The sequence below is a fragment of the Cenococcum geophilum genome (genome assembly GCF_001692895.1).
Source record: "Cenococcum geophilum 1.58 unplaced genomic scaffold K441scaffold_74, whole genome shotgun sequence".
Taxonomy (NCBI): Eukaryota; Fungi; Ascomycota; class Dothideomycetes; order Gloniales; family Gloniaceae; genus Cenococcum; species Cenococcum geophilum.
Window position 1 is genome coordinate 420,606 of NW_027137632.1, and position 12,901 is coordinate 433,506.

The 12,901-nt window shown below is 37.4% G+C and overlaps 1 protein-coding gene across 1 annotated transcript; it reads right to left on the reverse strand.

Moving 5' to 3' along the window:
- Positions 1-10,929: 10,929 nt before the first annotated feature.
- On the reverse strand, positions 10,930-11,403 carry K441DRAFT_590741 (uncharacterized protein; the record flags this gene model as incomplete). The annotated part of the gene is made up of 2 exons (XM_067644816.1): positions 10,930-11,310; positions 11,332-11,403. Coding segments are annotated over 2 exons (453 nt in total), but the record flags the coding sequence as incomplete, so codon positions are not given.
- Positions 11,404-12,901: the final 1,498 nt, after the last annotated feature.

Genomic DNA, 12,901 nt, shown 5'->3' on the forward strand with positions numbered 1-12,901 from the left:
CTTTTCTTGTTTATTTTCTTAATTATAACGTATTAAGACGCGTTAGTCGCGACGATCTACTGCAAAGATATTAGCTTAGTTTACCGCCTATCACCAAGCTAATAGCGATTTTCTATCCTAGGGATAGAAAATCCTAATTGGTCTATTCAGCAATAGAGCTAGCAGAACTCTACACCGCCCCTAAAATTCGATAATACACTAGCTATATAATAGAAACGGACACTAAGAGCCTTAATTAATTGTATAGATATAGAGCTGATTATATAATATAGAGCTAGATACAGTACTATATACAGAGCCTTAATTAAACAACTATACGGAAGCCTTAATCTTAAGTGACTGTATAGAAGCTACGGCTAGTTAAAGGGTAGAATTAAGCCAGAGCCTTAATATCAGCATATCGCCGTTACTAAAGCGAATCAGTTAAATGCCGTTAAATTAGAGCCTTTGACCGGGCCGACTTTGTTCCTTATTTAAATAACAGCTAATTATAACTCTGCCACTGCCACCCAAATTCAGTACTGTATTGGCCGCATGACGAGAACAGACACCGTAGTAAGAAAGGGACTTATATAAAGGCAGCAGCATAATATTAGTAACAAAGCACCGCGTGCCTAAGCCATCTTTATGCAACTAAAGACGGGACTAAATTGCGTTTAGCTAAGCTAGTAAAGGACCTTATTAAGGATTGTAAGGGAAATAGAAATTAGATATATAGGAGCCAGCGCTTTCCTTTAGAGGTCGTCTTAATAAAGGGCTATATTATAGATATAAGGGCAAGGGATATACGACGGAGATAGTTATAATAGCCGAAAAGCTACCACTGGATAGTTTTAAAGGACGACTTAGATAAAGTATAGAGTTAGTAAAACAGCAATTAAGAGACTAGAAGCAGAAGACAATCCTAAAAAGGCTCTTAAGCTAGAGGAAGATTAAGAATACGTAAGCGTACTACCAGTAGCAAAAATAAAGAAGCAGCTATAAAAGCCTAAGGATATACCAAAGAAGCTAAGAGTAAGGACAGTTTAGGAAAGGAAAAAAGTAGCTGTTAGGGACATCCTATAAAAGCGCTAGGCCTATTATAGTAGTTTAGAGGAAGCTACAGTTAGTGCTTATAAAGAAGGAAGTCTTAAAACAGGTCTCTAGATTAGACGTCTAGTAGATACTAAGAGCCCTAATTATATAATGCGGAGCCTTAATTAACTATATAGATATAAGGCTTTAACCGAACGACTATACAGCTAGAGTCTTAATTAATTATCCGTAAATACCGAACCTATGGATATAGAGCCTTAATTGTATATATAGCAGAAGGCGCCTTAAGTTAAGCTAGAGCCTCAGTTAAATCCTAATCAGTTAAACGCTGCCTCTATAGTTAAGTCGTTAAATTAGAGCCTTCGGTCGGGCCGACCTAATACCCTATTTAAACGTTAGTTAATTATACGTTATTACAATTAAATCAAATTAGTTACCGTCGCCGTTAGACGTCTTTAATTAGCAGTTAAAGATTCTACAATAGTAGATAGATAGGCACTAGGCCTAACTAGGAAATCAGTATACGGCTAATAGAACGTTAGAAGCATAGCTAATTAACGTCTTAGAGCCTTTGCAAGGGCTTCTTCCCTTAACTACCTACCCCCGTATTAATCAACTGCCGCCTGTCTTAACGCCCATAGATTAGCTAACCAGAACGACCTTTCCTATAGATATTGTAACCGACTACCGACACTGTGCTGACACACAAGATCACCGCTTGGAAGGATCCAAGACAGCGTCAATGCCACCCTATATATTGATTGCAGATCAATATTGCTTGCAGATCACTGTTCCCATTTCAGTTGCCTATTACCTTTTCATGTCTTATTTCCTCTACCTTCTTCGTGTATATATAGAGGCTTTAGAGCTATATTTACAATTAAGTTGTTTATTCAATCCTTTACACTGCAAAGCTTACAGTTATGAGCCCGGATCGCACTGCCTGCTGAGCAATTACCTGGATCGCACTACCTGTTGCATAATTAATCTACTACCTCCAAGAAGTCACTACTTCTTCCACCTTTGCAAGTGTTTCGAGCCTCTTCCGGGTACCTCTCTTGTACTCGTGATTACCTTCAAATATTAAACGAACGGACGATCGACGCTGACGGACGATCGACGCTGACGGACGAACGAACTGACGAATCAAATCGAAGCTTCGGAACGTCAAAATAAGGTTCTGCCAAGACGCTAATTGGACCCTGCCTGACCTGTCAAAATCCTAAAAATGACGACCACGAACGAATTAAAAGTCAACCTCATCCTCAACGAGCCATCTGATTGGATTCTATGGTTTTTTGTTATCCAAGACACAGCTAAAACGAACAAGATATGGCAATATATTGACCCGTCTAAGAAGAAAGATAAGCTTCTAACGCTAGAACCACCGAAACGGCCCACACCAGCGGACGTACGACCTATGGCTATATTAATAACCCAGCTAGAATAAGACCAATTCGCTATCTACAACTAGCTCTACGCTGAGTATAAAGACGATCTTCGAATACACCAGAAGCAAGAGCAGGCTATTAACGACATTAGCAACTACATTGTGCGAACGACGTCGGTAGCCTACCTTCCCCTTATTGATGGCCTAGATTCGGTCTACGAACGACTTAAAGCACTTAAGAAAGCGCTTGCCCCTACCACCTTAGGTCGAAAGCACGACGTCCTTAATTAATACACGGCTCTAAAAGCCTACGATACAACACAGAGCATCGATAAATGGTTGAGCAGCTGGCGGAACATCTATAAAATTGCTAAGTAATTGGACTTACCAGACGTGTAAGGCTTTAGGCCCCACTACGACTTCGTTTAAGCAATTAAGCCCATCTCTTCTAGCTTCGCAGGAGCACTAGAAGTAGACCTTATTCGTAAGGAACGCAAGAATAAAGCAGCCCTATCTATTATTGATCTGATTGAGGAATTTAAGGAGCACTACCGTATGCAGCAATAAGCGTCTCCTACTACTACTGCCAACCACTCTGCATTTGCAACATTTCAAAATAATTCCCCTGTCTTACCGATAAAGACATGCCTCTGTAGTAAAGAACACCTATTTCGGGAATGCTAATATCTAATTAAGAGCTTAAGACCCTATGGGTGGGTACCTGATGAGAAAATACAACAACGAATTGATGAAAAGCTCATAAGATATGAGAGACTTGCTGTTGCTGTTGAGAGAGCACAAAAGGAGGCTTCCCAGAGGATGCCTACTACCACTGCTGATGATCGGATTATTAATATCTAATTTCCTCTTTAAATACAGTCTCCTAAGAGGCTAGAGAGGACACCTCTTTGAATATAGTCTCCTGAGAGGCTATAGAGGACATATCGTTGAATACAGTCTCCTAAGAGGCTGGAGAAGACACCTTTTTAAATATAGTCTCCTGAGAGGCTATGGAGGACATTTCTTTGAACACGGCTCTATATCCAGAGATATAAAGCTAGGGAGAACTATTAAGCCCTAAACCCCTTTGCTATTCCTAATTTGTATCCAAATTTCCTATTTTTTGATATAGTCTCTACCTTCACTTTTGTTTTCTACAGCTTTAACTACACCTTTAAATCTGGGGGGGTGTGTAACTGACTACCGACACTGTGCTGAGACATAAGATCACCGCTTGGAAGGATCCAAGACAGCGTCAACGCCACCCTATATATTGATTGCAGATCAATATTGCTTGCAGATCACTGTTCCCATTTCAGTTGCCTATCACCTTTTCATGTCTTATTTCCTCCACCTTCTTCGTGTATATATAGAGGCTTTAGAGCTACATTTACAATTAAGTTGTTCATTCAATCCTTCACACTATAAAGCTTATAGATATAGATACGGAGCTTTACACAAAGTCTTACACGGAGTCCTATACGGAGTCTACGGATATAGAGCATACAGGTGCAGAGCCTTAATTAGACAACAGCACGGCAGCTTAACTAGACGCCTATAGATGTAAAGCCTTAGTCGTATATATAGCAGAAGACACCTTAAGTTAAGCTAGGGCCTCGTTAGATCTCGATTAGTTAAATACCGTCTCCGCACTTAAATTAGGACAATTAGAACCTTTAACCGGGCCGACTTTTTACCTTAATCAAACAACCGAACGATCAGTTGCAGCACGTCGTCGCCGACCAATTAGACAGTCTTCGGCTAGTCGTTAACGCAGGCATATAGACACGTACGCAGACACGGACGCAGAATATACAGTGCGGAGCTACTAATGCATAGCCAAATGCATAGCTAGACGCACGGCTAGATATAGGGCCTAGTGTAAAGCCACGGGTAGAGCCTTAACTAAGAAGCTGCGTACGATGTAGACCGATACGGAGCTAGATACAGAGTTTTAATATCAAACGGCAGCGGAACGATCGAGTCAATCCAGAGCCTCTACTACCTTAATTAACTGTCCTGCCACCGCCGCTGCTGCCGCTATTCCATCTAGCTATTTCGTCCTTGCTGTCTCAACCAACTACTATCTCTACCGTCCTAGATCTGTACCGCTGCTAGGTCTATTATACCGTTCTATACTGCTATTCTAACTAATCTATTCTACTACTGCCGACCAGCTATTCTACCGCTGCCACTACTACCATTACTATTCCGACTGTTCCGTTCTATTGTTCCGATTATTCTACTGCTACCATTCTTACTAACTGCTACTAACTAACTGCTACCGACTGACTGCTACCAACCGTCTGCCGCTACCGAGATTTCTGCTACTAAAAGTTCTGCTGCTGGATGTCCTACTATTTACTAACTGTTACCGAATTCTTCTACTAAGTATTCTACCGCGCTAACTGTCTGCCGTATTACTATTGCTGCTGTTACTGCTATTACTACTATTACTACTACCGTTATTGTTTCTAGTTTACTGCTGTCCTAGTTGCTAGGTTAGATCTTAGCTATAGGTAACGGAGGGGCACTGTAGAACAGTTCTATAGGACAGCTAAGGATAGGGTTATCTAAGTTCTTTTAGGGGTGTGCTTTCCTTTTTTCTATTCTACTTTTGCTTCACTTTCGTTTGGCTATTCTTCTATAGTATAGAACGTTAGGGGACAACGTTCTTAGTAGGGGAGGTATGTAGTAGAGTAAAATGGGCCACTGCTTAGTGCCTTAGTATTTTCCTGTATATATCGAGCCTTCGGCTTCTCTCCTTTTCTTAATGACGACCTACCAGAATATATTCTTTCCTTTCTTCTTACTAACTAATTTCCTACTAATTGATTATAACTAACAACCGACCAACCAACCGACCGACCGATAGCATTATAACTTCCTATCTGAGAGGGACCGCGTACACCACCACAATAGAGTCTCTATTTATTTAGTAAATATAGTATATATGTCTTTTACAAATATAGGGGCTTCTAGATTATTCTATATGCTAGTTAGGTGGTATAGGGTATAGATTTAAGGCAATATAGTGTCACGGAGTAAGTGTAAGCGACAATAATATATAGCAAAGTAGATATTATTAAGCTATATATATAAACTATATAATAAGATTAAAACGTTATATAAGGAAAGAAGATAGGAAAACGGGAAGAAAGGGTATATATTATAGACTTAGTTACTTAGTTAATATATATATAGAGTAGAATAGGATTTAGGTAGTAGTCCTAGCAGAATATAGCAGGTTGCCGTTAGATTGCCGCAGATTGCTATTAGATTACCGTCTTATAGTCAGTCTTTAGTTACTAAGTTAGTAGAAATAGGTAGATGTGTATGAGGTATTACGGGGGTGTCCCGTAATAAGTATAATAAATAGAAATGCTAATATATATACCTTATAAAATAGAGAGGCTTTACTAAGCCCTTATAGAAACCTATTAACTCTATAGGACTTATATAAGCTATAGAAGACATTTATAAACTCTACCTAGAATTATTATAGCCCTATTTTATAGAAGCCTAAGTTTAAAGGGGGGGTATTGTTACGGGATACCCTTATAACACCCTATATACGCCTACCTATTTTTACTAACTTAGTAATTAAAAACCAACTATAAGACTATAATTTACCGCGACCTATAGTAACCTAACGGCATTTTGCTATATTCCGACAAGTTTTATTAAATCCTATTAAGTTCTGCTAGAACTACTACCTAAATCCTATTCTACTCTGTATATATATTAACTAAGCAACTAAGTTAATAATATATACTCTTTCTTCCCGTTTTCTTACCTTCTTTCCTTATATAACGTCTTGACTTTATTACGCAGTTTATATATATAGCTTAATAGTATCTACTTTATTACATATTATTGTCGCTTATACTTATTCCGTAATATATAACTTTTTAAAGCTATATTTATAAAGCTTTAGGGGCCTTAATAGATATTATCTATATAGTTTACCTAAATAATATTCTCATCTACTTAAATAATAACGATAAGTACGTTAAGTATATTACGTAGGTATTATAATAGCTCCGCGCGTAGGGCCTATATACTAAATTATTAAAATATATCTTTTATATTAAGAACGTTAAGTTCTTAAGCTTTATTATTACCCCTAATAGTATTATAATAGACTTTATCTATATAAAAGCTATTAAGGAATAGCCTAAGTCTAAGTCCTATAAGGACATCTAGGTTTTCCTTAACTTCGCTAACTTCTATAGGCGATTTATCTAGAACTACTTAGACACTATATACCCCCTATATATATATCTTGCACAGGTATATTACAATCTAATATTAAATAGGGGAAAAAAGAAGTAAAAGCGTAAGTCAAAAGGGCCTACTAAATAGTATTAACCTTAGTCTTAGCCTAATAACGCTTAGTAAGCGTTTTGTAAGCTACGAACTATATTTATATAAGCTCCGCTCCTTTACTACTTTAACCCTAATTTACCCCTAATAGTAATTACTAACGCTTTTAACTACGCCTATAATGGTGTACTTCTCTAGCCTTTTAGGTAGGAGAACTAACCCTACTAGTACTTAATTGCTTATTGTAGTTAGAAGCTTACTAGCCTAGAAGTATGGTATAATACGCATAATAAGAAACTACTCGCTATAGTGTAATATTTTAAAATATAGCGCTACTACCTTAAATACGCCGCGTATATAACGCGCGTACTCTATAATTATAATAATCTTAGATACTTTATAACTATTAAAAGCTTATTTACCTACTAGGCCTAGTACGCTAAGGAACTAACTAAGTTTAATTTTAAGATTAAATATAAGCTAGGCAAAGTAAATCCTACTTATATACTATTTTAGCGCCTAGATTATACTAAAGGCTTTAAAAATAGCAGGAAGAAGATAGTTCTTAATACTATACTACCTATATTATAGTAAAAGTTATAGGTTATAGACTTTATAGGCGGCCTTAATACTACTATATTAAACTAGTATATAGTATATATATAGTATATAAGCGACCCTTGTAAATATAGCGCTGGTAAACTAGGGTATCCTACTATTTTCTTTAAGATCTCCTTAACTAACCTAATAGCGTTTAACCCTTGGGAAAACCCCTTAGCCTAGGCAATAGTCCCCTATAATAACCTAGTAGGTTACCTATATATTATATATTACTTTACTAGCATTAACTTTACGTAAAGCCTTATACTATAGTAAGAGGTAGTAGTAGCTGCCTAAGCTAAAATGGCATATAGAATATCCCCTTAAGTTACTAGTTAATTTTATTTATAGAGTCTAAAAAGGGACGTCTTTATACGCTTTTTATGTAATTAGTTAACCTAGGGGTAAGTTCCTACTAGTAATAAAGACTATACCCTTAATAATTAAGGACTTTTAAGGTAAAATAATAAGATCTAGGTACTAAATTGTATACTACTATAATAGGAGATCCTTAAGTAGAATTATAACAATCCTATAATTAGTTATTATAGATTTAACTATACCTATAAGGTAATTGCGCGGAAGTACGCTTAGGTCAGCCTTATTAAAGATCTTTATAAATATCTAGATAAATATAATACCTACTAACGCTATAAATCGCGCCGTTATAAACCTTATAGTAAGCCGCAGCCTCTCTAGGTCCCTACCTAAGCCTAGTAATATTATTTACTTAATTTTATTATAGATATCCCTAAGTCTAAATCTCCTAATAGCGTAGAGTATAACCCTGTTCTTATATTAAGCTTTAATTAATAGAACTTCTAGAGCTCTTACTGCACCTGGCCCAAAAAAGACCAAAACCAACCAAAAGAACCCTGAAAAAACACCTAGAGAATCCCCCTGAGATGCACGCATCGCAGGGGAGACACACGTCGAACGACGGTGGTTCGCACTCGCGCGCGTCCACCAGAACCACGCCTAGCAATGGCCCTCCACAATAAGAACGGGCGAATACTACACTATAAAGCGGAAAGACCTCTATTAAGAAGGCATCTAATAAAATATAAAGCCTATTAGACGCGTCTAGTATCCGTAGTTGCGGGGGAGTAACCGTTAGCTATAACGAACTAATGCAGCTAGTAGAATGGCTTCGCTAGTCTAGTAAACCTTAGGCACCCCTTTAGTAAACCCTTAATTAAATCCTCTAACGGCTAAGCAAAATTAAAAATAAATAAAACCCTTCCTTACCGGCGAACCGCACTAGGGCTGCTGTAGCTGCGCTTCTATAATATAGGGAACCTACCCCCCTAAAGACAATATCCGGGTATATAATTATAATATAACCAAACATAGAAAAAGTAGAGGGGTTTAGGGGATAATTAGAAATAGAAGTCCTTACGGAGATTCGCAAAGAGGTCTATGACGCTATTATAGTCCGATACCTTAGGAGCGGAGATATTAGAGTTACCCTAAGGGACTAATAGGTAAAGGAACGAGCTGTAAGGGTAGGGGACAGGCTAGGAGAACGTATTGGCATAAAAGTGCTCTGCGAAGATTACCTAGTTAAAGTCTTAGCGGTTCCCCTAAGCTTTAGGGTAGAAAAGGGACGCTAGGCGGATAATATAGCAACTATATATAAGATAGTAAAACAAATGGAACGCCTTATACTAGGACTTAAGATTACCCGAATCTAATGGCTACGATAGGAAAATATAAACTAAGCATATAATAAGAATAATAAAAGAACACGAGGGTCGCTAGAGACTTGCTAGGGAGGCGCTGGTTAAACGTATGGCTCCCTTATCGTTAGTATATATATACTAGGAATGCAAAAACTCCTTATCTAAAAAGGTATTATTATAAATGGCCTTATATACAACATAAGGCTCTATAGCTATAGACTCCGCCTAGAATAATGCTATTGCTGTATATAATAGGGACATACCCAATCTATATGCGTAGCATAGGTGTACTACGGCCACTGTGTAGGCCCCCACGATATAAGATATTACTTAAATTAAGACTAAATAAAATGCGTAAACTGCTACTAAAGCACATATAAGGCGTGGGAGAGAGAAGACTATATTAAATATAGGAGACGGAAGGTAAGGGCTTAATAGCTGCGGGAATAACTGCATGCTAGGTTATACGAATGGAAATAATAGGCGATAAGCTAGGGGGGCGTAGGTGCCTTTCTAGTGTTTCCTACCTTTAATATTAGGGGGCTAGGCTAGCTATCCTAAGCCTTAACGGGCTAGAAGCGACGCTGTGCGATATTACTAGACTATATAGGGATATAAGGGTTATAGGGAATATAAGGGAGAGAACGCCCTATAGGAAGACCCTTATAGATAGCTATAGTAAGCTTAAGACTAGGATAATTAAGAATTAGACTTAACGCAGTAAATATAATATTCGCAGCCGACTCTTAAAGGGTATATAGCTAACTAGTAAGAATAGGGGAAGAACCAGAGACAATAACAGATTTAGATATAGAAGCGCTAGTAGGAACACAAGATATGGGAATAGAAAGCTCTATATAAAATAAGTAGTAACTAGGGTGTAGATATAAGAGATAGAAGTTCTAAATATCCTAGAGAAAGTGGAAATAGAAGAAGCGAGGAACGAAGGAAAGGCGAAGGACCCTCGCTAGGGGTCCGCCACCTATTCATTATATAGTATAACTGCGGTAATATAAACCACCGTCTCGTAAGGCCTTTACTAGACAGCCTAGACCTAGAGAAATACTATATCCTTACTATATAAGAGCCGTATTACAATACCTATATATAATTAATATACTGCCCCTAAGGATTCCAGATCCTATATAAACTAAAAGCAGCTATACGCGTATACTTTATAATTAGTAAGGCTATTAGCCTATCCTTATAATTATAGCAGGTAGTTAACCTAGATATTGCAGTAATAACAATCTAGATATATAGGGGACCGGTATAGATTATTAATATATATAACCCTAGGGTCGAAGGAGTTCTATAAATAGAGAATATTATATTAATAATAAGCTTACTGGAAACCGAAGGTATAGAGTCTATCCTATTAGGAGATATAAACCTCTACTACCCGCGGTAGGGGGGTATCTATATTGCTACTAAATAATAGGTAGAGTACTTACTAAGAGCTATAGACACCGGGGGCCTTAAGCTAGCTACCCCCCTAGGAGCAATTATATGGCAATGAGGCACCGCTGGAAGCATAATTAACCTTTTTTTTTTTTTTTTTTTTAGGTCCGTTGTATTATACTACGTACAATACTGCGCATGCAGCCTCTAGGCTATGGCGCTATAGTTCTATATACATAAATCCTTTCTAGGCAGCTTAATATGTACTAGTAGCTATGTCCTAGTAGTTTATAAACCCCTAAATTAGGAGTTTATAGTTTCCTAGTAAAATACTAAGATACTACAACTACTAGGGAATAAGAAAATGGTAAGAAAAACTATAAGAAATCCTAACCCCTGTCCCTATCCTTTTGCAATTTATTTCTATCCTTTTACTCTCTAATATCATTTTAAGAGCCTAGTAGGAGTTGCCTCCTTCTAGAATCCTATCTGTTTTTATTCTTCCATAGAATCTTCTTCACATACTAGTTTAGCAGCTTTAAGAGTCTCGCAGTCTTTACTATTAGCAAAGTGTTTTTCTTTACAATTAATGCAAAGAGGGGTAGTATGCTGGCAAGGCTTGCCTGTTATTATACAGGTAGAACAGGAATAGTCTTTAGATAAATGTGCAGCCGCACAGTATCTACAGGCCCTAGTAGAGCACCTGTCTCCTATATAGCCAAATTTTTGGCAGCTCGTACACTGCGTAGTAGGAGAGACTTCGAGGTATTTTACTACCTTAGTAGCTGTACCTGCAATTAATATCTCTTTTTTACTTAAGGAATTCTTGTCTTTTTCTTCGTTTTCTATAGTAAAAACTATAGAGCCGAATCTGGTCTATAGATCGTGTCTTTTTACACTAGATAAGATCCATCTAGGTAGTCCTTGTATCCTTATAGGATTAAAGGTCTCAATTTCTTCTTTTAGAAGCTTAGAGGTTCTAGTTTTTGTTCTCTTTAAAAAGTAAAGCAATTATGCCAGATTTCCTTATATTTAACTAGGAAATCCGTATTATACTCTTCCGTAGTTGTAAGAAGAATATTTTATTTTCCTTTAGTTCTAGCTATAGATACTAAAACAGGTTTTTCTACTTACAGTTTTAATGCAAATAGTTAATTGACTTTGTTTCGTATAGAGAAGGTATCTAGAGGTTAGTCCTTTTAGTCTGTAATAAGGACTAGCTTCCTTTTTTATAGCTGCTTTTTCTTACTTCTAGTAGAAGTAGAAGGGGTAGGAGATGGTGTTAGTAAGGAGGGCAGGGGGGATGAGGAAGGGAGGTTCTTCTTTAGTCTCTCTACGTAGGTTTCCTTAGTAGGAGCTACCTCCTTACAAAGAGCTCTTACTTCTTCAACTAATCCTTNTAGGATATCTTTTGCCTTTTCTTTTCCTTTTATAAAGGGATTTTCTCCTACTAGAATACTCCGTGTATAGTCCTCTAGCTGTTTAACTTATTCTTTTTCTTCTTCTTTTTCTTCTTCTTCTAGCCCTTTATAGGCCTGTATTAGGCTTTCTAGGGCCTTTTATAGGTGTTATTTAGGAGAAAGGGGAGGGAAAGATATACTAGGTATACCAGCCGTAAAAGTCATTAATTTTGTTATCTTTTTTGCAAGTTTTTGGTTTTCTTTTTCAGTAGAAGACTAAGGATGTCCTCTTTTTTCTCCTATCCCAAATAGGCCAGGAGAAGGAGAAGGGGCAGAAAAAGTGAATGTAGTCGTAGACTCATTATCACTTATTTCTATAGGAGGTTTTTTTTTATGCCTATTAGACTTTGGCATCTTATAGGGGGGTTTCCTAGGTTTTTTTTTTTTCTACCCTTATACCTTTCTCCTTACTAATCCTACTAGAAGATTTCTGGGGAGATTAGGCTAAAAGGGAGTAGAAAGACTAGCCCCTATTGGTATTGGTATTGGTGGTAGTAGTAGTGGTTTTAGTGTTCCTGTCCGTGCCTCGCTTATAAGCTAGGACCACCCCTAGAGAAAATTTTCTGTTAGGATAAGGGGGTAAAATGACAAATAAATCCACCTCTAGCTCGCTAGGCGGTAGGAATTAGGTCTTAAAAGTTGGAAAATCAATTGTTTTTGATGGTAAGATGGGTATGCGTAAGTTTTAGAGTGTGGCGCTACCTTTTGGTAAGGTTGCATGTGCGGTAAAGGTTTTTGTCATAATTAACCTTATATTTATGGACGAAGGCCTATACTAGAGACTTAAAAGGTATAAACCCAAAGAAGAATAGGCACTCGCCTTAGACCATATCCCTATCTAGATATAGCTAGATCTAGATATTAAGGCGCAACTAAATAGTAAAAGATATATAATAAGAAAGCTTAAGACAGATAGCTTCCTTAATATAGTTAAATAACAACTTTAAGACCTAGAAGAAATCCACCCAATATTAAATAAGCGAGGCTTATTGGCTACCCCTAAGGAA